The sequence below is a fragment of the Scatophagus argus genome, chromosome 5 (genome assembly GCF_020382885.2).
Source record: "Scatophagus argus isolate fScaArg1 chromosome 5, fScaArg1.pri, whole genome shotgun sequence".
NCBI lineage: Eukaryota > Metazoa > Chordata > Actinopteri > Scatophagidae > Scatophagus > Scatophagus argus.
This window is the reverse complement of record NC_058497.1, coordinates 15,311,926-15,337,882: the sequence shown is the minus strand read 5'-3', so window position 1 is coordinate 15,337,882 and position 25,957 is coordinate 15,311,926. Positions and strand designations below refer to the sequence as shown.

Sequence of the window (25,957 nt, the reverse complement as noted above, 5' to 3'; positions counted from 1 at the left end):
GGATCCCAAAGCCCACAGCAATCCCCACAGCCGTTGGGTTCACCGTGCTGCCTGGAAATACAAACGCAGAGGGGTAGTTAGATCATAGCTGTAGATTAACACATTATCACAGACCACATTACAAGCATTTAAAGAACAACAAACAAGTCAACCTGATGACAAAAAGGTTGTTTTTGAATTTTACAGGGTATTGTTTTCCTGACGCAAATGACTACCAAATGAATCTACTCTTCTGTCAAGCTGTCTGGACCTCATTGGATCAATATATCTGCCCATTGTGAATTAATATTCACTCAGATGAAATGAGATCGGCAAATCAGTCTCTGGCAGCAATTCTGCCTCTGCCTTCATTTGCAGCCTTTGGAGAGACACAGAAAGACGAGACAAGTGCTAGCACATGATGTAAACAGCTAAGATTTTTCATGATGTTCTTTTTTACTCCTCTCTTAAGTGTCTGCAGCCGCAAATGGAGAACATTTTATTGCTTATATTTCTAAATTTGACTGTTTTAAGTAACGCTTTTCATATTTCACAAGTTTTAAGTTGCCAGCTAACACAAGGGCAACAGCTTGTAATTTATAGTTACAGGAAAGAAGTACAGCTCAAAAGGCTGTGTTGAATGTTCAACAAAACATCTGAACACGTTCGACAGTCAATCGACGTACGTAGGTTTTGTTGAAATTCAGGAGTAGCAATGTTGTAAAAGGAAATACCAGAAATCGCTATGAGAAGCAATTTTTTTGAAAGTCATGTGTCACAGTAACAACAGAATTAAAATGAAGCATCTCAGCTAAAAGACTGACACTTACCACCATTCCCCATGGCTGAGCAGCCAGGATGACCAGTGTTATGTCCCGTCTGTCTTCTCTTCTTCTCCCTGACCGTCTGGTGTTGAACTCTGACACTCACTCACTTGAATTTACAAGTCTTTTAAGTCTTTAATAAATGGTTACTCTTGACGGTGAAGAACCAAAACAAAGCTCATTCTCGATCCTTCTTCCTTCACCTACGTCTGTCTGTCCATGTCCCCATACCAGTCATTCTTTTAAAACCGGTCCATCTTCTTCTTCTATCTTGCCTGTCTTTTACCCTCCGTCCATTAGCAAAGCTTAAAGCAAAGTAGATCTGACGACCTGTCGTTCTCGTGTCATGCTTACCAACCTTTTCTTGGTAAATTTGCTCTGCAGTACTTTGATACTGTGTAGTATGACAGCTTTTCACAAGTCGTTCAACCTTTTGTATGACTCTCTCACTGAGATTCAACAGGAATGTCACACACACAACCAGAAACTCTCTGAGACCCTTGTACTGTTAAGTACAAGGACATCTTTCTTGAAGTCTCAGGACATCTTTCTTGAAACTGAAGTGTTTTTCACTAAGGAACTGGCCTTCTTTTTTCCCACAGCACCAATAGCAGCCTTTTCCATTTCCTTCTATGACAAATCATTAACAGACAGCCAGGTAATAACACCTGAATCAGGTGGTGCATGGGGACTACCTGTTGGATGACTGAGTCATTACACCTCTTCATCATCACTGTAAAATAACGGTGCAAACAGCAGATGAAACCAAATTTAACCTGGGCAGGAAACACAACCAAAACTTCTGACTCAAACAGAGGTATCAGTACGTCAACTCACAAAATTCCACTTAAAAAAACAAAAACAAACAAAAATAAAAACCCAAAATAAAGCAGAATTCATACACAGAGTAAAGGTTTGTCAGCTAATAATAAAAGGTACAAATACAATATTTCACATACAGTTAAAATGTTATAATATAAGCCACCTTTCCCGTTATGTAACCAGTGTGGGGTAGAAAGTATGTAGTCATATAGCGGACTGAATTAAAGTTAACAGTAAGATTTAAAGTAAAAGATCAGCTTCACTTTCAAAAGTGGAAGTATTGAAATTCATTTTGAAAGTTTGTTTTCGCTGGATAAACACGTAATAAGTGTATAACACTTGGAGGCTGGTCTAGCACATTCTGGTGTAGTGATCTTTGAAAGATAAAAATAAGTTATAAGAACACAAGGCGGTTGTAATGACATTCGTTCAATGATTAATAATCAGTAAAAACAAATTGAACAAGTGTATTTAGAAAGTAGTACATCAGTTTAAAGCTAAAATACATGCCATCTCCCATCTACAAGATGTTATCAGTTCCAAGTGGTGGAAAATTTCCTGTTATTTAACCTGCGTGGGTGTTTCGCACTCTTGACATCAGAACATGAACCACAAGATGTGTTCAAGGCCACCAGCACCTGTCTTCCATTTACTAAACTATGTCTGAGTAGGTAGCTGCAGATCTAATAAACATGACTAAGTTCTTACTGACAAACTCTGCTGATAGACCTTGAACTCCCCAATGTTCGTCTGAAATTTAAAGTGAATTCAAGCTTTCCCTTCAACCCATCACACGCATGGAACAAGGATTTGTATTTGTCTTATTTTATTTGTTTATATATTTATCCAACTGTGACCTTTTGTTTAGATTCTACATGTAGATTTGATCTTATCTCAAGCTGTTAATTAAATTTTAGATTTTGGTGTTGATATGGTTACTGGGAGGGACTGAGTCAAACAAAAACCTTTGCTTGAACAGCAGCAATGGCAATATTGCAGCTTACTTCGTCCAGTCAAACAACTCCATTACAAACTCTCCAAAACTTACAGGCAAGATAGTGATATGTCAGAGGCAACGGATCAACAGACACAGGTCAACATAAGGATAACAAAGATCATCAATGATTTAAAAAAAACAAAACAACTTTCTATATGAAACACCTCACAACAAGATCTGAGAATAACTTTGAGTAACTGGGTCATGATTTTTGGAAAGAGACATCACTGCTGAGTTTTTCAATTTTATTTTAATTGATCCTTTGAGAACATTCCTGTTCTATTATATTTGACAGAAGCCAGACATTTGCCCGCTCCAAAACTCGGCAACTCACACCAAAACAATCTAGATGTATAACTAGCACTACAGGTAGGAGAACATTTTCGTAATTTCGTGTTATTTTTTTGCACCTATGAGACATTTTTCTACTTCCTGAAAAGACAGCGTCAGCCTTGCTGTTTGCTCCTGGATGTTGGCCTAGTATACAAACTCTCTTCATACTACCACTAGTTTGCTTATGGTATCATGAGTCCTCAAATTCTTTGACAATCAGTATGTGGCCCCATCTTGGCAGGCTTAATGTTTAAATCAGTATAGGCTGTACCCCTGACAACGTCTAATGTTTCATTTCATGAATATATTGAAATCTCGGTAGAAATAAATTAGAAATAGTGGTCAACATAACCAGTCTCAAATATCTGTGCCTGTGTGTTCATGAGGCGAGTGGCGACAGCAAGCAGAGAAAAAATTATTTTGGGGATTTCTTGAAAAGTATGCAAAGTTCCAGGAAAATCATGTCATATCATCATAACTTCACAAAGCATCACTGATCCTCTTTGTGAAGTCAATAACGGGTTGTCAGGCAGCAAAGCCATCCTCAATGATATCATCTATCACTATTTCATGATCAATGACTAACTGCTGTAGATAAATGAAGCCATCTTATGTTGCAACAATAGTAACATCTTTCAGATTTCTCAGCAGTCAGCACATGCACTTCCTTATACTGTAAATCTCTTTAGTTGGAATAGATGGTCAGATGAGACGGGCAGTAGCTGACACAGTAGACCATCAAAGAGTGTTTTGTGTTCAGTGACACAGGACTGGAATTCAATTCAATTCAGTTCAATTTAATTTATTTATGTGCTTATTTATTATTCAATTAACACCAAATCACAGCAAAAGTTGTCTCGTGACACCACTTAGAGCAGGTCTAGACCAGAATCTTTAATCTTTACTCACGATTAATCCTCATGACATAGCTTGAATGCCTAAAATAACATATTTTGGAATTAAAGATTTAGGAATTACATAGTTTTTGCATATAATCAGAGTCATGTCTCTTTTTTTGTCTTTGTTTTATGCAATTTAGGGTTAGGGTTAGCATTTTCTCTTGCCTTTCCATTGTTTTTTAAAATTGCTCTACTGAACATAAAATATGTCACATAGGTGTCCTCGCTTGAAAAGAGACACGTTTGCGTTGAGACACGTTTCATTTGAATTTGAAGACTTTCTAACAACATTTGGCCCTCTTTAAAAAAAACAAAAAGAACAAAACCAGTTTTGTTAAAAACAAGTAAACATGTGGGTTTCCCAGATGACACTGGGACAACATGCATTCTTTAGAGTTCAGGGAACATGAAATGTGAAGGTGTTAATTATTAACCGGCCATTTTTCAAGCAGCTCTTCCCCCAACCTTTCTCACGCTTAATATCAAGTTTCACAAAATGCACACCTGTGTGGACAAAAGCCTTAACTGGTAGGGAGATGTCACATAATGGCTCTGACGGTAAACTGAGGGGGTTTGCACGTGTGTGTGTGTGTGTGAGAGAGAGAGAGAGAGAGAAAGAAAGCAAGAGAGAGAGAGAGAGAGACTGAATTAAGTAATTTGTCCTGGAAGTGGAGGGCAGAGAGCAGGATTTGAAACAATAAAAGATCTTCAGGGAAAGATGCCAACCTTCAGACACCAGGAATTTTTTTCTCAACCAGTGTGCTCACTGAGCGATCAGACGCTTTACTGACAAGGACTGACGGCTTCTTTACAGGTGAGAAAGTGTACTGTGTTGCTGTGTATGCAGTGACATTTTTTTTTTTTTTAAATTACTTTTCTTGTATCACATTTCTTCAGAAGAATAGAAGAATTAACAGTATGCTGTACAAGCGGTAGATGATTTTTAAAGTGGTGTTTTACAAACTCAGTCAAGACAGAAAAAAAACTTCATCTCTAAGTGTCCTATAAAACTTTGGCAAACCATCCCTTATAGCGTGTCTGATTGCAATGCACGATGCTTTAAAAGAAAGATCCAGATGCAAAATCAGTGTTATCCCACAAGTTTGATGCCAGTGGTTTTTCAGGCTGCTTTGTGGTCCTGAACTGTGTCTCTTGTGTTTGAAAGTCTCCAATTCTGTTGTTTGTTGTTTAATTAAGCACGACTTACTATGCTGCTCTGCAAGTAAGATATCAAATTTTTATTGTAATCGGAGTTGTTCTCCATCTTCATGTTTATTTTGCTTTGTTCAAAATTTGTCTTGTAATCAAATTAATTGCTTCAGTATAATCAAATATCATACAGTAAGGTCTTTGCTAAGCCTTCTCAGTAGATCATGCCAAATTTAATCCTTCTGCCACACTGTTTACAAATCAATAAGAAACATTTTCTAAGATGCTGTGAGAGAACTTCTTTCAGTGGAGAGGCTTCAGCTGCAATTCTCTAAGATGGCACATATTAATCACATTGTAAATGGAAAAATCATAGCAATAGCTCAGGCTATTCTGTTAATAAGTAACCCATTTGGACTATAAACTGTTCAGGAAGTTGCCCTTACCTTTGCTTAGATGTGTCCAGTTTCAAAAGAAATCACAATGATTTCAGCAGCGACAGGTGGTGTCATTGACAAAGAAATGAAGAATAATGAACACAATGAATTTCATCATGTTGATTGTGTGCTTGGCTGTCATTCTGCAAGCCGAAGGGATTAGGAACAAAACAAAGCAGTTTGATTCAACAGCACAATAAAAGCCATATAAGGATGTAAAATAGATTTATTAGTTCCCTGAATTGCTCTCATCTTTTCTTTTATAGCATGTGCATAACAGAAGGTCAGCCATTGGTCAACCATGTATGCCAGGATAACTGTGACTGTGTATTATTCCTGTGAGTGTACAGTGTTACTCTAAGGGAAATATGCTTAATGTAAAGTACATGACAGTACATTACATATACACATGCTTTGTCCTGTCTCCTTTCACAAATCGCATACAGTAACTGTATAAACTGTAAAAAACAAACTGTATATGACAAATTTCATACTAGGGCGGAGCCTCTAATTGCCTTGGCAACTACATGCACGTCTGAATATAAACAAGGTTAACGGAGTTTATTGCACTGTAATTTCCCAGCCTGGGATCAATAAAGTATATCTGTCTATCTATCTATCTATGTACCTATTCAAATTAAATACCCACTTATATTTATATATCTACCTGCTCGTGTGTAAACTATTGAGACATTTGTTGAGGCCTTGGGTCAAGTTTTATGAGTGAGGAAAGGATGGGAGTGACCTTTAAGGTTCATTGCATTTAATAGTCCAGGTCAAGCAACACAATCAGCTGCTGTTTCTAACAATAGCTCTTTCTCTTCAGCCAACCTTATCAGTTTTTTTCTCACACTCCCGTTTTTTTTTTTTTTTTGCCCTCAGCTGTCTATGCTCAGTGTCCCATAACATTCACCGCAGTTTAATTTTAAGAATCACTGACCCAGTGACTACAGTGGTCATGAAGTGCATGCTTAAAGGCTAATTTAACACTTCAGTCAGACAGGTAGGGAGTTCAAACTTCAACTGGGCACAATCAAATTAGTGGTGTCAAAACAAATTTGTTCCTGTTTTTTGGCTTTCAAACCACAGGCTTTCTAACCATAGACCTGGGTGTGCCTACACCTGCAGCACTCTTGCACATTTTACAGAAGCCCATAGCAAGCATTTTTCTGATGTGTAATAAAGTTTTTAACTATCTTTTTCCACAGTTCCACACAGAATAAAGGCATGATAGGAAGAATATTTTGGTTGCTATTTTGTTTGTACACATAAATTTCAAAGCTGAATTCCAATCATTGGTACAGAGAGAGAGAGAGAGAGCGCGAGAGAGAGAGAGAGAGCGAGCGAAAGAGAGAGAGAGCAGCAATGGCCAAATGAGCAACAGTGCGAATGAAGAGAGTGAGAGAGTGGCAGTTAGCGCAAACAGAGCAGTGAATCACAGAAATAACACGTTCTTCGAGTTGTAAGATTATTTTCCGATTTTAAAGCACAAACAGGACATGATCACACCTCCACACACCCTTTCAGATTTTGTGTGAATACAATCTAAGTGCAGGTTTCATCCTGTCTCTGTGGGCCACTGCTCAGTGACAGACAGAGAGTTTTAGTTTATGGTACACAGTTGCTGTATATTATGTCTTTAAAGGCATATTCAAGTGTATTTTCATTATATATTACTGCTTCAGCCACATGACCATCTGTTGGTCTGTTTGGTCCAGACAGAAATGTCTCAAGAACTACTGATGGATTGCTGTGAAATTAAGTACAGACATTAATTCGCCATCACCATGTCAATTTTTTGTTTGTCCACTTGAAAAAACCAATGACCTTCCTATCAACCTTAACTGTACCAACAAGGAAATGTTGGCAATTGTTGGAAATGTTGTTGCTAACACACAAAAACAACATGGTGAACATGGCAAAAGTTATAAATCCTAAATTAGCATGTTAGCATTGTCACTGTGAGCGTGCTAGCATGCTGGTTGCCTCAGAGATGCTAGCAAGGCTGTAGAGAGATGTAAGTTATTAAGTTAATTTGTCATATTCCTATAACGCTCATGCTACCTATCATGGCTTGAGTCACAATCTGATGTCAGACAGGAACTCCTGACTGATACCGACTAGGAACTCATGAGACTGCCAAAACAACAAAAGGTTAAAAAAAAAACAACACACCTCAACCTCAGGGCACATTACTGCACACACACCAAACCAGTGTTATCTGCATGTTGTGTCTGGGTTCATATGCATGTGAATACGTGCGTGCATTTGTATCTGTGCACATGCATGGCTGTGCGGGTGTATGTTTGGGTAAAATTTGAGAGGCAAAGAGGCAATGGAGGGGACCTAAGGAGTAAAAGAAACAAAAGGGTGCAAGTAAAGGAATGGTGTACATTGTGTCTAGAGGGCTTAAAGAGTTTGGAGTGGGAGGGATGAGTGGGAGGAGGGACAAAAGGAGGGCACACAGGTAAGGTGAAACAGATAGTGAGAGAGAGGAGGGCTCACGAGTCGGTTACCTGAAATACTTTAGTTTGTTTTGTCAGCAGGGCTTGGTCATACGAAAACAACTCTGAATTTGCGGAGTGTTGAGACATAACGTTACACGCCGGCGCTCTTTTAATACAGCTCTGAGGTTTCAAAGAGGGGCAATTCAGGCGCCCTCCAAGGCGGATTCTGTTACACGGACATAGAAAGAAAAGAACAGACAGAGAGAGAGAGAAATCGAATCAACTTAAGTTTTGTAGTCAGCCAGTCAAGAGGGAGGGTGAGAGGAAGAGGACGAAGGACATACAGCGGACAGTTAGTTACTAGGGGGTCCCACCTCTGCGGAGGGAGGGCAGAGTTTCTTCTGTGCTCCGTGTCAGACGAGGTGCATCTGGGCCTAAACTAAGAAAGACAACTACATCATGTGGGTGAGTGCAACTGGAAGTAGAATCAACATAGTGATGAACATGAAAACAAGACAAGTAAGGTCACCGCTTTGTACTGAAGGCTCCATTTGACTGTGATCATCACAACATATCCTGGTAACGTGTTTATTATCACAGTGTGATACAAAGAAACACTGTCAAAGTAAACACATTGTAATGTACTGGCTCGCAGCAGCTCGGTTTTGCATGTTCGAGATGCTATCTGCAACTAAATGAGAACACACAGTATGCAGTAGATTGTAGATCATATGCTTCTTTTTTTGCGTATGTTGCCTTGTGCATGTCAAAGACCAAAAGTCATTGGCAGCTTCTGGTGCAGCTTATTAACACTTTGGTAATCAAGCTGTTGCTCGTTAGACTGATTTCAAGGTACAGATTTCATTTCATTTTCCAGCACGAGGTTGTATACTAAAATGTTATCTGAAGTCCCTTTATGCTAATCACAGAACAAATGCTTGAACTATTATATATTACTAATGTTAAAGGTGCGAATAACAATAGCTGAATTTATTTTGAGCATGTTTCATATATATTTTCGGTTATTGTTTCTTTTTTTTTAAATATACACTATATGCTTCTGCAATTGCTCCTTGGAGACAAATAAAGTGATCTGAATTGGACTGAATGCGCACATGCAACCTGATTGTGTGTTAGTGAGTGCAGCATTAGCAACATTAACTATAGTGTGTCCTTCTGCCCATATAAAGGTGCTTATTTGTGCTTCACAAAATCTAAACATGAGTGGATGGCACTGGTCTAGATCTCTGCCATCGATTAAAGCTCGTCCAACATGTCACGCGTAGTTTCTCAATAGCCCTTTTGTGGATGTTTCAGTTGAGGGGAACATAATCCAACAAAGCTGAGAAGCAGTGAGCGGGACACCTCGTTTGAACAAAAGGTTTACCGTGTCAAGGCTTTTATCTGTTATGGCTGACCTAGTTATGTTTATTTGTTGGAGCTGGACCAGTTCTCGCTAGCACTGGATCAACTGGCTGGAGTCAACCTTCAACATATGGGTCAATCTTTCTCAGAAAGATATAAAATCAGGTTAAACATGTTAGGTGTTACTGTAAGACAAGATATTATAATGCCACATGGATTGTTTTGAAATACTACTATGGCTCATTTTGTGGTTCATATTAGTCATGGGACTAATGACGGCATTTATGCTAAGGCGCTATGATCATGTCTGTCACGGTATGAAAAAACAGAACTATCTGGTTTCCCTGGTTGAACAGATCTCCTCTTTTTGTCTGTTGTCTCATTAATCCTGCCTTTAATTCTCTCTCATTTATTTGACTTATGTGTACCGTCAAGTGATGACAGATTTGTTCCTATTTCTATTGTTTTTTCCTTCACTGAGATTACTGAGATTACTGAGATTACGTGATTCTTTTCAGGGTTGTGTATTAATCTGCATATGTTAAAATCAAGGTATTAGTTTACATAACGGGTTGCTTTTGTGTAGATTTTTAAATCAGAATTTTTTAGACTCCATATACTGTACTGCATGGTATCAATGTGATACAAAATGGAAGAATAAATCTTTACTCTTTTGGGGAAATTGAGAAGAATGAATATCTCAGAATCACCTTACAACCTGTTACATAAAGTGAAAAGTATATGGCTATAAACTAATTATGTGAAACAAAATAGGATTTTAACTATAACTCAGTACAACACTCATGTTACACACCAAAAGGCTGCAGGGCTTAATGCACAGAAGTGAAACACTTCTTGTTAGGAAAAAAAGAGAAATCTGTAAGATGAGACAACACAACATTTACAGTATAGATCAAAGTGCATAGGTCTTTGACGTATGCAGCTTTTATGCTTCAAACTGGATCATTTAAAATACTGATTTACATACGTGTCTGAGAAAGCAAAATGTTCTCAGGCCATTAGAGCTGTTTCATAACAGGATAACGAGAGCTCCCATCCCCCTCCAAAAAACCTGCCCAACAACTTTCTTTGCTCCTCTCTGCTTATAGTCTATACTTTGCTTGTTCCTTGCAGTTGACTGTCAAGCTGGTTGTGGACGTGAAACACATGCATCAGCCGTAATTTTCACAGAGCATGAAACATGAGCTTTCAAAACCTCTCTGTTGAGCACTTCCTTTAATTTAAGTAAAACTAACTGAAATATGCAAATGAGGGGATTTACCAAGTAACTTAAAATGGAAGTGAAAATTATGAAACAGTAAGACTGCGACCAGAGATTATTTTCATTATTAGTTGTGATAATAGTTTGGTGATTATGATCATATTTAATCATTTAGCCTATAAAATGTCAAATTTTAAAAAAACAAAATGTGAAAAATGCACATCACAATTTCCCAGAACCCAAAGTCACATCTTAAAATTGCTTCTTTATTCAACCAACAAACCAAAACCCCCAAACTCTCATTTAATGTCATAAATGCCATTTTAGAACCTGAAAACCTGGAAATATTTGACATTTTTCTTGAAACAACAGAAATTATTAATCATTATGAAAATATCTTCCAATGAATTTCCTAATCGATTAATCAGCAAATCGAAATGCGTAAAACCTAGAGAACAGCAGCGTTCTCCATTAGCTGTTTTTATGGCTCTGGCAAATCCACATTCAGTCATCAAAGATTATGCATTAGATGCTTTTTTTAATTACACAAATGAGCTATGTGCTATATATGTGCTAACCTATGTGCTATATAGTGTAAATGTCTGTAGTTCAAACAATAAATGAAAAAGCCAAGAAACCTGTAAATGTAATGACTGAATTCATTGGAAAAAGTCATTGCTTTACTAATTACTCAATGGCAAAAGAAGTTAATTACATTATCTGTTAGATTACTTTAAAGTGGCTCTAATCAGTATTTTCTATGAAATTAATGTGACAATATGAAAAGGGTGATAAGCCTCACTAAAGCTCAGATTATCAGCTCCCCGGGGCTTTATAAACCTCATAATATGTTTTTGGTCATTGTTTAGCTGTTTACTGTTTTGATCACTCTCACCGCCACTCAGAGTCCTGTTTTCGGACTCTGCAGTTTTCAATGACAAAACTCCCAAAGCCCACTGGATACTACCTGCTCAGTGCCAAAGGACAGAAAGGCACAGTTACAGGGCCCATTTCAGAGTCAGAGTTATTTCCTTAGGGACTGTCAGAGACCAAAACAGAGCTAAAAGAAAGTGAAAATGATCACATACTTAGATTCACCAGGTGGACAGAAATGCAACTTTCTGGTAATGTTGCTGCAACTTCTAGATGTATAAATAAGAAGCTGTTTGCTATATTCACCACATCAACTTAGAAGATGGCATCAATGTCCACGGCCCCCAAATTAACCTCAAACCAGCCTGTGTAGGGAATGGTGGGGGGGATACAGCTGCATACTAGCCATCATTACCTGTACCTTTATTTTTCACCTGTCAATTGTTCCTCATCAGAAAAGTATGCATGAAAGACAAACGCCCATACAAAGAGAAGCTCTCGACAAAGGCAAATGAGCACTAGACTACCAAATTTAACTTAGGTTTATGACAGAGTTAGGGTTAGCTATGCTACCTGAATGCTAACAAAAGACAGCCTACCAAGCACAACTGATCTACTTGAATCTGCGATGGCACAATTACCTTTATAAATACATTTCTATGTAGGCCCTCGCTGTGTAACACAGAGCATCTTATAGTCTACACAAAGTATCTTATTTTAACTATATACCCATATCAAAAAAAGGAGAAAATGCCAAAGCTGCAGCAAGTCTGTCTGTACTCAAATCCAGCATCCACAGCTTCTCCACGTGATTTCATTTTAATCAATACGTTTTACGTTTGTTGGACAGAAGATTGCCTATTACAAGCCACGACACAATTTTACTGTTTACCGACCACATATAAAGTTAAATATAACCGAGTTGCCCTGAGTTAAACGGGATGAGACAATCGAGCAGGTGTACGTGTGATGGTTGATGCCCTCCATGATTGGCGGATTTGCTATTGAAGACGACACATTCCCAGTCACTGTTTACCACGTGTTGAAACTGTAGTTTAAGGTCGACTTAAGTTTTGGACGTATTTTCTCGCCACCAACAGTTAGCCCTAGCTTAACTTTAGCCTCAATGATAGCGCAAAACGGCACGCCGGAAGTCCATTCCTGACGAGGAGGCGTACAAAATGACTTGAGGGCGTAGATTTACTAGTGGTTAATGAAGCACCAACCAGCTAAGAAGATATAAAAATTAATTGTACTTACCAGCAGGCGAATCGTTCCCCTGTTGGCTGTAGTGGCTGACAAAGTCCACACACCCCCCAGCATCAAGCTAACAGTCCGACCTGTTGCTCCACTGAAAGAGCCAAATTGACCATCAAACTCATGGTAAGAGTGACTGACTCAAAGGACAACTTGCTGGTGAAGGCATGTAAATGGTTGACTCATATGAGATAAGAGTGGCTAATCAGGGATGTAGATGCTGGGTCTTCTGCTCACTGGAAGAACCCAATTATGGGCCAAGAGCTTCAGAACTGTGGTTCCCAATCTGCCGACAGCCGATATTTTGCGTGGGGACATGTGAACAGCATGTCCTGGCTCCTGTGGATTAAACGCAGCCTCCTCTCTCATTATACTATCATGCAACATTACAGTGCGTCCTGTCTCCATAATATCAGTTGCATTTGAATGGAGGACTCAGTCACTGGGTCCCTGTAGACCCTGCCACATGATACTGTACACTCAGTCACTTTCATGGTGGGGTCTGCCTGATAACAGATTATGGGAACTGCCTGCAGCATATGGACGGACTGACATATGCACATGGGTGTAACGTGACAATTTATAGTAGTACACTATGTTCCATTTGTGCAAAATTGGTAATCCTTTGTTGCTCCTCCTTTGGATATTCATTGTATTGTGCACCTGTTTCACACGTGGCTCAGGTTTTTTTTGGACAGACAGATGCAATGTATTGTCACATTTGGACAACTACTTGAAAAGAAAGACAAAATGTCACATGCAAACAAATCATGAGAGCTTAGATAATTACGTAATTATTTTTGCAATCCACCCTATTGTTTCGACACCTGTGCTGATCTGGTCTTCTGTATCTTTGTTAATCTTTTCCTAGACGATTGCCCAGGTGCCTGAGGAAAGCAGCAGACCATTGAATCCCAGGCAACCAGGTAATTTGTCGGATGGTTTCGTGTTTCTGCACTGAAGATTTATTTATGAATACCATGTTAGATGCTTGGATAATAAAGTGTTGGGTGGTACTGACAACTTGCGACACGTTCAACACACCCTTTTGTTTTTGTTTTTTTCCTCCCTCTTCGCCCCAGTGTTTCCAAAGCCAGGTCGCCACAGAAGGCCCATGACGGCTCCAAAGACTCAGAAAGACAAGGCGTCTAAGAGGAAGAGAGTGCTGCTGACTGTCCTCACAGTTGTGGTGTTACTGGGCATACTGGTAACCGCAGCATACTTCAGTGAGTCAGAATTTCCTGCTCAGTGGCATACGCATACACCACAATATGGCATCAGGTTTCCATCGGCCATAGAGAAACACGTTTTGCAAATTATCTGCCCTTCACTGTCAATCAGCTCATCCAAACAAATTGCTGACCTGACCCGACCTCCTCTTCCTGTGTGCCACTCCTTTTCCCTGCAGTTAAGCAGCTGATTGACAGCAAGTATTTCTTCTGCAAGCGTTCAGTGAGGTTCATCCCAATAGACCAAGCGTGTGACGGGAATGACGACTGTGCTGGAGGAGAGGATGAAATTACCTGTGTGACAAGCTTTACGGTCAACACTACCTTTCCAGGTAAAGCAAACACCTGACTCTTGCGTCGTCATCACAGACACAAAAACAAAGGTTGAATAAAAAAAAAACGACTCCTCTTTTCTTCCTCTTCCTCTTCCTCTTCCTCCAGTGCGCCTCACGTCAGCTCAGCATGTCCTACAGGTGTACAGTCCTGGCTTAGGTTGGCGGAGTGTGTGTGGTGATGACTGGACCCAGCAGCACACACAGACAGCATGTAAACAACTGGGATACACATAGTGAGTTCATACCCATCGAAGACGAACAGACTGTGGGTTATTTGACCTAAAATCAATTCTTACGCCATCCTTTTTCTGTCTTCACAGTAAACCTCGTAGCACCAGCGTCCCAGTGGACACTTTAATACCCTCTCTAAAAACTGGACCATTCACAGCTGTCAGGCCCGGGACTACGACCACACCTGTACATCTGGCTACCGCTGACCGGTGAGGAAGACAACACTTCTGTCATTTAATAGGAAAATCAAATGCTTTTAACCTTATGTCGAGGCCCACAAAGACACACAAAGACAAGAGGAAGCATATAATAGCCTTTATATTTCTCTCTGTACCTGTCCCTATTTACAAAAATCTTCACTTTTATTCATTGTTTCTCTTTCAGTTTTATTGTTGTATTTTCAGTTCTACCCACCGCCCCCTCCCCCTTTGTCATATAGATGAGATGCTGCCTGTTCTATTGTTTCTGTTCCTGAAAGTCAAAAAGTTCCACAGTATTTGTTCCCTCTCTGTCTCACACCGATGAAAACATACAAAACAGCCAAATGCAAAAGTGCAGCATGGAGGTGAAGTTAGGTCAATATTTAAGTGTGTGTTTTGTCTGTTTGACTAATTTTGTGGCCATTTGTGGTACATGGGTAACTCTAAATATTTAATGGATACCTTCCCCCCCCTCTCAACAGCAGTATATGCAGATCCGGATCTGTGGTATCTCTATCCTGTTCAGGTGAGTTTTATTTTTAGAAGAGTAACCACCGTCACTAACGTTGTTTACAGTTTTTAAGAACGTAGAGTGGAGCCCAAGGGTAGCAGGTGGATGACATGGTTGTGTGACCAGTTTCACAAAAACAGGCTCAGACACGCCTGTGGTGAGCAACAAAGCAAAACTCTTTGTTAGCAACACATGACGGAGTAGTTGACTCAATTCTTTGTAACGAATGAGAAAGGGGGAAAAGAAATTCATCTAACCTGACCTTTACTGACCTTTACTGCAGAAGGATCTGTAGATAAATCAACAGAAACGTAAAGCAGAAGTTAGATTGAATCATTCTTATTAAAAACAGTGAAGAAAATTATCTTTGAAAATAATGAAATACCTTTTTTTTTTTTTTTTTTTATCAGACTGTGGACAGGTGGGCTCTCAGGACCGTATTGTCGGGGGTACAGATGCTTTCATTGAAGACTGGCCCTGGCAGGTTAGCTTGCAGCAAGGAGGCCAGCATGTATGTGGAGGCTCACTGGTGTCACCAAATTGGGTTGCCACTGCTGCTCACTGCTTTGCTGGGTCAGTATAGTTCAGATATATATATATATATATATGTATATATATTATTTACATTTCCTTTGTAGTTAACATCTAACACACAAACCTGCCTGCTCTCTTCTTTTGGGCCTTGCAGTAGTAAAAAGGAGCTGAGTCGCTGGAGGGTGGTGTCAGGCCGGACTTACATGGGCACACTGGGAGGTTCCTATGTGGACAGGATCATAATGAACGGGGACTACGATCCAGCCCGAAATGATTATGACGTAGCACTCATGAGACTCAGCAGCCCGATCAGCGTGGGAGGTTAGAATTTTATTTAATACTCATAAATACAAAAATCACCATCCTTGACATATAGATTATATTTCATAGTATATTGGTTAATTTATAGAGTCTGTAGTTGAAATTTAAACCTTAAAATCCTGAGCAAGTAAAGACATATATTCAATAGACTTTACTACTTTATTGCCCTCTAGTGGTGTGTACGCCAACCAACAACCTCTTCATCAAATTCAGCCAGTGTAATCACTTTAAACTTTAACTTAAACTGCCAAGGCTTCGACAAAAGCAAATATTAAAAAGGATAAAATTTTCAAAATGAATGACTGCACTGCCCCTGTCTTCCAGTGAGCCGTAGGCCGGTTTGTCTGCCTCCTAAAGCCTTTAACCTTCTTGCCGGGGACAACATGTATGTGACTGGATGGGGATATCTGGAGGAAAACGGTGAGAAACGCTATCAATCGAAGAGGGAGAGACACAGTGAGAGAGAGGCATACAATAAGAGACAATCTCTGTTACCTTTATAACTGAAACGCTGCATCCTTGTGCTGCCCTCAGGTAAGGTTTCACCTTCACTTCAGAAAGCCTCCGTCCCGCTGATAGACCAGGCTAAGTGTTCCAGCCCGGCGGTGTATGGGTCTGCCATAACCCCAAGGATGATCTGTGCTGGTTACTTAGAGGGGAAAGTGGATGCCTGCCAGGTAACAAACCACTGACAATCATATTTTAACAACATTTATAATAAATATAATGTATTACCTTTTTAATTTGAATCCATTTGAAAGAGTTCCTTGATAGGACTGCAGTTCAGTTCTCAGTTTTTTTCTGGCAAATCCTTAAGATATTAAAATGCTCTAAAAAAAATTTGTTATTGTTATTGTGCTCTTATGAATCCCAGGGGGACAGCGGGGGTCCTTTGGTGTACCTCACCTCCTCTCAATGGCATCTGGTAGGAGTTGTGAGCTGGGGCGTTGGCTGTGCCCGGGAGAGAAGGCCAGGTGTCTACTGCAACGTTGAAGAGATGATGAACTGGATTCATACAGTCATTGAGGTACAGTACTACATTTTTGTGCCATTATTTTCCCAGTAGTTGTTCATCTTAGGAAGAAATATTGTTTGGGATCAGTTTTATTGGCCATTCGCTTTACTCAACTAAGAGTAAAAATATGAAAACTGCAATATTTATTTCATTTTCACTTCATCCCTCCAGAAAAACCCCTGAGTTCCTCCATTGTGACAAGCAGCTACCACAACACTGCAGTCCAGCCCAACCGTGACGGACTGTGAAACTAAAAGAACGTGCTGGTTTCAATGTGGTTCACTGACAATATGAGAGGGACGAAGCAAAAAAAAAAAAAAGGGGAGGCTGAAGATCGATCTCACCGGCGGTGCATAACTGTTAAACACAACCATATGCAAAAGCACGGCTCACACGCACACATTTCACACACACACACACAAATTATTTCAGGTTGGATTTGTGCCATTTCAGATTTCTTATCTCAGGGGACAGGTATATTTATGTTATGTGTAGCTGGCCGGTCTGGGATGGTATTCCACTTATACAGTGTTGTAACGCTGTGGCATCTAATTCGCTGATTCATGCACTTTTTAAAAACAAGAATAACATCAAAAGAAATCAGTTGCATTGACATCATGTTTTAGCAATAACAAAGTGTTTTAACTGTGAAGACCAGACTGGCAGACATAATGTACTTGATCAGGCTTCTATGTTCTTTGGTTTTCAGAGTGCAGTGTAATATGAGGGTTCATATGGTAAACAGAGGTGACAGACAGGGTGAGGCTGTGCTATACTAAAGCCTTCAGTCGTCAGAGTGAAGCCTCAGGTTGATATCACTAATAATGTAAAAGTGACGCCAAGTCCAGGAGTTAAATCGTTTATGGTGCCGATTCAGTTGACCTGACGCGTGTCCATATTAAAGGGCAAATGCACCTTTTTATAGCACAGACGGTGTGCGTTCTTCACACAACACATTGATTAACACAAGCACTTTAAATGGAAAGCGAGAATTACTTGACCTTACTGTATGTGCAGATGATTCAAGAAGTCTAATAATGCACTGAAGACTGGAACTCAGAACACGCTGGTATGTGTTTATTGTGTGGCCACGTTGAGGTTCAAAGTGCAATCAGATATCCAGTGTGCCTCGGGGGCAGAATGTTCAGAGTGTTGGCCACTGTGCCTTCACAGCTAGAAGTATATAAATGTAATTTGCTACAATTTGAAAGTGAGCGATGAGGAGTAGGATATGTACCTGTATGCACTCAGGCAAAACCCTATCATTATTTCTTCAGCAGTAAAATCAATCAGCCTTTATTTTTGGTTTATTTATCATTCTCTACTCTGTATAGACAAAGTAAGCATGCATTCTGGATTTAAAAGTAAAAATGAACACATTGTATTATACTGTATGATGTGAAATAGTTGGACATGGATAGCATTTCTTTTAAGGTTTGCATTTAGTATGGTGAGTGCTATGGTGGCTGATAATATGTATGTACTGTAAATACAGTAAATAGGTTTTGTTTTTATATATCTGTATCAGTGTCTTTTTCTTCCCACACACACACACACACACACACACACACCCTCTGACCCCAGGTTAAAGGAACAACAGGGAACATCATTGAATGTAAATCATTATATAAATTTGGAACAAAAGATTGACAATCTCCATGTCAACTTTCACACATTATCAGTGGAACATACTGCACCTTAGACAACATATTCTACCATTTATGAAAGCAGATGATGAATAAATAAATAAATAAAATTGGCAACATAAAAATGAAGTTTGGAAGAAGTTTGATTCAAATAAAATTAAAACATCCTACATCCAAGTTTTCGACTCTAACACGATTGTTCCAGTGTTACCCAGTGCCTTCAGCTTTATCATACTGCCCCCCTGTGATGAATGTACGTCATTGTCTGTTTGTCTTGAGTCTTGCTTTTTTACTTAGCAGCAGCACAAGAAAAACACACACTATGGATATCCAACTGCATTGGCGCGAGGATCAATTTCTGTCAGGCAAATTAGTTGAAAAGTGTTTTTTATGCTGCATTTGACAGTGTATTGCTCTGTAACATTTCAGATTTTTCACCACCGACATTATGTCAACACAAGGTTATTCATGTGACTTTGAAACCACAACCTTTTGAGAGACAGACACAAGCCATGGTTGAAAAACAAAGAGACGGTTGAATATATATGAAAAAACATTTATTATTTGCTGAATATCAGAGAACTACAAAAGCCAACACAGATCAATGTACATCAAGTGCAGTAGGAGAAGCTCTACCAGTAGGTGCACTCAGGTAATGGCTAACAAATGCTAACCTTTGGCCAAGCCCTTTCACTGAACTGACTGAATATTTTCACTTTTTATCAAAAGTAGCTGATCAACTTAATTGTCCAGTGTCTAACCTTAAGAAAGACTGAGAAAACTGACACGCGCTTTGAAGTCCTGAAGAATATCACTGCAGCTGCCTGCTTCTTGCTAATTAGCGTTTACAGATTTTTTTGGAAAATGAACATTAACAAGCGTTAGGTAATAGATACACTGGTGGTTATCTTCGTGAACTGCGGCTGGGGCCTTTGAATGGGTTATCCTGTATCGGGAAAAGAGATGAAGATGAAGAAATGATTACATTGGTCAGGGAAACGTGAAAGGTTCTTTTCTGGCATGCGACCGTAATATGGATTATGCGAGACATGTTTTCGCAATATTGAAAGAGCAAATGCAATATCGCTTTCACTGATCTTTTTTTTTCCATTTACCTCATCATCATCATCGTCACTGTCATCAAAGGCCACTCCTCTTGAAGACTGGCTCTGGCTCTGGCTCGGAGTGCTGTACTTGGTGAAAGATGATGACAGTGCCGGTCTGTGGTAAACAAAACAAAGATGCAGACCCCTTTAACAGAAGGTGTTGTAGTTTTTAAAACATATGACCGGTGACGGAGGGACGAAGGGAAGGAAAATGTGCTTTTTGTGTGTTCATATGCTACACATAGTGTGGACATCTATCTGTTACTTCATTTTATTTCTGTCTTGAAGGTCTGGCTTACCGCACTGTGGAGCGAGACAAACATACCTTGGAGGGGGTCGGGTAGATTTCATTACAGATACATCTTCATCTGAGTCATCAATGGTCAACTGGAAATGGATAAGGATGAGCAGCAAAGTTTGAGGACGGTACAGTTCACACATACATACTGAAAATAAGGAGGTGCATGTTTACGTTTTGTTTGTGTGTCGCCATTCAACTTACATCATCTGCTACGTAAGACACGGTTGCTCCTCTCCGAGATGAACTCCGGGATGTAGCTTGAAACGCTGATGAGCCAGGTGTGAAGAAGGGGCAAGAGAGACACGTTGAAAGAGGAGTCGAGGTTAAAACAAAGGAAATCAAACTGAAAGATGGTAAAGATTCATACAGTGCGAAACATGCTGTGGTTTTTTTCCCAGCCGTTATCAATAACCAATAATTACCCTCCTCTCAAGGCTGATAATGACCAATAATTTCACATGTTTGTATTTTAAAAAGAAGTCCACAACCTGCAGCTGATGCACACCTGAAGGTGAAAAGGACTAAGACGTAGAGAAGCAGTGTCCGAGCACACAGCTAAGTTATTGATCTAATACACATTGTGCATCCCTAACTGACAAAATACAAGATTTCTGCTCACATCAATCATTCTTGTCCTCACTTTTTCCCCTCAGGCTCTGTGCCTTTTTGTGTTTTATCCAAAAAAAAAAAAAAATAGAGCCATGCGAGTGAAATGTGCACAGAAAGATGGCACAGTATCAAACAATTTCATCTGTCACGGTCTTTGTTCCCCAGCTCTTTGTTCCATCTTCGTGTAAAATTTATATCACTGTGAACATTTTTGATCTGTCCTCACTGAAACGGACAGCCCTGTAAAAGGTACAAACACTGTACACACAGAGAAGTCCAGGGAAAACATCACACTCACACACTCTCCTACCTTGCATTATGCTTCTGCTTTGGGTTGATGCTGAGGTATTCTGAGCACGGCCCCTCCTGGCTCGCGTCGGTTCAGAAGCAGCTGCACCTGGATGGACAGACGAGATGCACAACATAATTGTATACAGTCCGTTGCTTTTGCTCCATTAAATGTAATTTGAACAGTTAAAATCTGAATTATCTCTGTACCATACTATCATTGAACAAACTGAATCCAACTTTTAACTGGTTAAAATATATTTAGCCTAAAGTAATAAGCCCCAACACGTGTAACTCGTGTCCTCCCTCCTAACTCCTTTCTTGAAGGTTATTTAATCGTAAAGCTGCTGTCGGAGGTGCTGACTTTTAATATGGGGTCAGCTTTACTTAATAAATTTCCCGTTTTTAACACTCATAGACCAAACTTTTAAAGAATTTTGACTGCCCTCTGCTGGAGATTAAGAGGAGTGTGACTGCGCAGTATCAGTAAGCTGTTTACCTGCCTACAATCTGTTTACTTTATGTATTTACATTTATGACATACTACACACAAATTACTGCACAATCTGTTCACATTACAGTTCAGACATGTTACTAGTACTCACATGGAGCCTTAAATTATATTTTGTGTTATTTATGTTATATTTTATTCCTAACTTATAGCTGAAACACTAGTTTACATATTAGACTTAAATTTTGTTCCACTATGTTCGAGGGAGGTTTCAAATCAAACTCTTAAACTGACTTATAAAATGAGCTAAGCTATCCATCATACAATAGATGCACATTTTTCTCATATTTCCATTCCACTCATATTCACGACAGACACGACATATTAACTCACCTCTCCCTCTTCCCCTGCCACCCCGCCCCCTGCCTCCTCGCCCTCTGCCTCGCGCTGGGGGAGCGACCGAGTCTTCGTCAGAGTCCATAGCAACATCAGCAAGCTCATCAGATACATTCATGTATCCAGGGTCATCGCCACGCTCCAAACGGTGAGCTTTGGCTCTGTTGATAGCCTGAGAACGAGAGATAAAGCTAACACAGATAATCCCAACAGAAAACACAACACTTCAGGCTTGTGTGCTTTCATTACTTACTTCTCTGATTTCATTGTCCTCCTCATTTGTGTTCTTTTTGGAGTCTCTGAATTGCCGGATCTGAAAATATAAAAACACACAGATGTACACGCGATGTATGAAATCGACTTCATCTGACCTGCTACCCACGTGAGCCCCAGCCCCCTTACCTCTGTGTCTATATCCTGCTCTGTCATTACTCCTCTGGCCTGGAGGTGGCGCTGCGTCTTCTCTAACTGGTACGTGATAAGCTCCTCGATGGCTTCTTTCTCATCTTTGTCTACAAACTCCTGAATGGCCTTCCCCATGCCCTTCTCGGTCAGAAGGGACAGCTGCACTGTCTGTAAAGATAAGCAGACACACACACAAAGCACACAGCAGATGAAAATAAGCATCACGACACCCTGTAAGTGTGTGACTGTGACTCTGTGTGTGTACAGTACCTGCTCGGCTGCCTCAAAGTACTGTTTTACCAGGTCCTCCACTCTCAGCCCCTCAGCTGCTGTGGTTTTTATTATTTTGCTGTAGTCAACGCTAACCTCATCTGAAAAGCACAAAGACTGAAGCATCTCAAACAGACAATAATGCACACTGATCTATGGCACATACTGCAGATCCTGTGCAGCTGTGCGTTTACTCCGTGTCACACCTTTGATGTCCTCCTTTTTCTCACGCCGTCTGAGAAAGTGAATGAGGTCCTTCGGGTTGGCCACGCGGTCCACAAACTTCTGGCTGAAGCGGGAAGTGTTGAACGTCTCAAAGCCTCCACTGTAGTCCACCTGGGGAAGGCAATGAACAGAATGAATTTAGATGTAGCGTGAATACGAAGACATGTGTGCACACATTGCAAATGTATCCATCTCACCCTCAGGCGGATGAGAGGCTTCTCTGGGGTAAGCGGACATCCGAGTCTTTCTCTTTCAGCCTCTTCTAACATCTCTGTGACCTACAGAATGACAGACGGAAAGAGATAAAGAAAGATGGTTAACACAGCTGAGCAAGAGATGAAAGACTGACTCTGTATATTTGACAGTGACTTTAGGTGTTACCTTTGCAAAACACAAGTTCTCCACCTTCTTTGTGACCTGGGGTGTTTCAGGCATGAAGAGGTCTTGGTAGTCAGCCAGCACCACATCCTGGATGAAGAACTGACGCACCGTCTTTAAGGGGATCTTTTGCATGTTCATCTTACGACCTTTCACCCTCAGCAGCCCTATGTGCCTAAATCCACAAAAACAGAGCAGTTGGGCTACTTCATCACTACAAAACACTCCCTGAATATGGACACCATCATTCACCACGTCTAATTTTACTTCTTGGTAGCCTCTCCAGGGGACAAGGAGGTGGCCACAGAGCTGCCAGGTTGTGTCACATAAAACAGCTGCTGTTCATTTCTGGATGGTGTTATCAGACATTCATGCTCGTGACCCCACACCACCAAGTCAAGAAAGTCATCCAGGAACTGCTCAGGAATGTAGTTAGTGGGTCCGTGCTTACTCCTAGGGAAAAAAAAACAGACAGAAAATCATTATAATTCAACAAACAGGATGTAGACTGGAAAAATATAGCTGTTTAATTCTTAAATGATAAACTAGGCGTGGCTTTATGAGATAAGGCAGTAAAGATTTACTCATACGGAAAACATTTCAACCTGTTATTCACTCTCTTAAAAACCACTGCCAAAAATTAACTGCTTCCTTCTTACACCCTTCTTCTATTTTGTCTAAGTCTGAGATACAACAGCCTACGGTATCACAGTCTTTTATTTACAAGCATTTCTAATGTTTTGCCAACTGGTGCCGTGTGACAAAAATGTACAGCTTTTCCCCTCCTAACTGATTAGTTTAGAAACAAGATACACGTGCATGCAGAAAACACACCTGTTCTGGTGGATGGCAAACAGGTTAAACCATTTATCTTGGTCTTCTTTGGGACGGAGCATCATTACCTGGTTGTTGACAAACATCCTGTACAAGCGCTCATCTGGGATAGAGCCTACACACACACACACAATTTAGATTGAAACAAACAATTCCTATTTGCATTAATCCCAGAAGAGTGCAGACAAAGATTATACAAAACAAACACACTTACCAAGGCCATATAAGGCCAGTTTGGTGTTGCCTTTCTGCATGAGGACGGGACTAATCTCTATCCTCTCCACTGAGTGTGAGTGACCAAAGTGATTGACAAGTCCAGAAGCACTTAGCAGATCCAATGCACACAAACCTTCAGCCTGGAGGAAAATGGAGTAACCACGACATGAAAACAAACAGATACACGTGAGCAATATAACACAAACACACACAAATGCAAATTGAGTCTAAGTGAACTTGAGTTTAATGGTTTTCTCTTATGCTGGATGCAACTCACCCCAGTTGGGTCGTCATGGTTACCGTGAATGCTGAACACAGGGATAGAGATGTTCAGGTTTTCGTCCTGATAGTTAACCCAGGGGAACCTAGTACGACACATCCACATTAATATAGCATACAGTCAGCAGGAATACAATGTTTTGCAAGAACGACCACACAAACACAGCGAAACTGACTGGGTAGTGTTAAAGTTGACAGCCTGATCGCTGAGAATGTTGAACTGTATGGGCGAGTCTCCCATGCAGTATTGTCTCAGCATGGTGATGCAGCTGTGAAGGCATCGGCGTGTTGGCTTGTTGTCATGGAACAAATCACCACCCAGCAGGATGAAATCTACCTGCAAGCAAACAAATAAGCAAAACGAAAGCAAACGGGCATTCAGAACATGGAGACTTTGGTGGTGTCCAATCAAGCACACAGAGATATACATCCATCGGATTTACTGCTGAGTCATCCATCTGATCCACTCACACATTCACGTATATCGACTTGCACGTACCTGATGTGTCTTGGCACATTGCAGGATCTCATTAAATGTGTTGTAAGAGTCACTGCCTCGGATAGCGTCCTTCTCAAGGTAGCCAAGGTGAATATCTGTAGCGATCAGGATCTTGAAAGTGTCCCCGTCATCCCTAGAAAAAGCACATGGACTACAGTCACTAAAAGACACAACCTTGGATTATTCTAAACTTGGATACACCTGTACGTTAAACTGCATGATGCATTACCTGGATATGAACATTATTCATTGGAAGATTTCAGGAGCTCTGTTAATAACCCATCAGCACAATCACAATTTATTTATATTTTAAAGTTAGAATTTAAACAAACTCACGAGGGGCTCTCAGAGGACATGATGATGTGGGAAAATGGGATCTGTTTACACCTCACAGGCAGTAACCAAATGGCTTCTCTGCAGAAAAATGCAAAAGTGATTCTGTGATAACCGCTAAGAGATGCTAGAAAAATATCACATGGGCTAGTGATGCTAACACTTATGTTACGGATGTTGACAACGTGTTTGAGGGATTGGGAAATACAGCATATCACAGTTAAGATCTTAAACACTAGTGAATCTGAATAAATAAGAAATATCATGGAGGCATTATTCTAGTTAATCAAATTCACGTCGGGGTTTCTATTACAAAGCCATGTTTACAAAATCGGGGACACCGAACAAAACGCGAAAGGTGGTGCAGCTAAGTAATAATCACTTCGTAAAGTAGTAGCTAACACTGACTTGTAACTGAATGTGTTGCAGACAGGGTGGTGAGTTAAGGTTAGCTTTCATTTTTGCTCGAAACCCCTGGAGCTGCAGTTATCGACGCGTTAACTGACACAAACTAATCTATTAAATGTTCAACCAACATTTAATACGCCCGTGAGACGTTAGATAATTACTATATGTTGTGTATTCTGTAAGTTATAATGTAAAGAAAAAAAAACAGCATGAAACCTACCTCCACAGAATTGGTTAACTTGCCAGAAATCCCGGCAAGTCTTGCAAACCCTCTCCCCGCCCCTCACTGATGGCTTAGAGTTATTGTAGTTTTATTATGAAGCATCTGCGCTC

At 40.2% G+C, this 25,957-nt stretch overlaps 2 protein-coding genes across 5 annotated transcripts; one reads left to right on the top strand and one right to left on the bottom strand.

Annotated features, from left to right (window-relative positions):
- The first annotated feature begins 4,461 nt into the window (after window positions 1-4,461).
- On the top strand, window positions 4,462-18,496 carry tmprss4a (transmembrane serine protease 4a). Of its 4 annotated transcripts, none has more exons than XM_046389139.1 (13): window positions 4,462-4,668; window positions 13,476-13,530; window positions 13,687-13,830; window positions 14,013-14,165; window positions 14,275-14,401; window positions 14,489-14,608; window positions 15,082-15,125; window positions 15,521-15,683; window positions 15,799-15,965; window positions 16,290-16,385; window positions 16,500-16,642; window positions 16,840-16,992; window positions 17,152-18,496. In XM_046389139.1, exons 3-13 carry the CDS (start codon window positions 13,719-13,721, stop codon window positions 17,161-17,163), a joined length of 1,290 nt encoding a protein of 429 aa, XP_046245095.1. In that variant the 5' UTR covers window positions 4,462-4,668; window positions 13,476-13,530; window positions 13,687-13,718; the 3' UTR covers window positions 17,164-18,496. The 4 variants fall into 4 exon arrangements, with proteins under 4 accessions (XP_046245095.1, XP_046245094.1, XP_046245092.1 ...); XM_046389138.1 differs by lacking the exon at window positions 4,462-4,668 and adding an exon at window positions 7,935-8,352 and having other exon boundaries at window positions 15,085-15,125; XM_046389136.1 differs by lacking the exon at window positions 4,462-4,668 and adding an exon at window positions 7,936-8,352.
- Window positions 18,497-19,168: 672 nt separating this feature from the next.
- mre11a (MRE11 homolog A, double strand break repair nuclease) lies at window positions 19,169-25,954 on the bottom strand. The gene is made up of 20 exons (XM_046389132.1): window positions 25,845-25,954; window positions 25,220-25,297; window positions 24,884-25,016; window positions 24,561-24,721; window positions 24,383-24,470; window positions 24,104-24,245; window positions 23,890-24,004; window positions 23,323-23,508; window positions 23,059-23,230; window positions 22,875-22,955; window positions 22,659-22,788; window positions 22,453-22,553; window positions 22,180-22,350; window positions 22,031-22,090; window positions 21,775-21,949; window positions 20,953-21,039; window positions 20,235-20,299; window positions 20,058-20,119; window positions 19,742-19,847; window positions 19,169-19,572 (listed from the first exon to the last, which is right to left on the bottom strand). Exons 2-20 carry the CDS (start codon window positions 25,237-25,239, stop codon window positions 19,531-19,533), a joined length of 2,097 nt encoding a protein of 698 aa, XP_046245088.1. The 5' UTR covers window positions 25,240-25,297; window positions 25,845-25,954; the 3' UTR covers window positions 19,169-19,530.
- Between the last annotated feature and the right edge of the window lie 3 nt (window positions 25,955-25,957).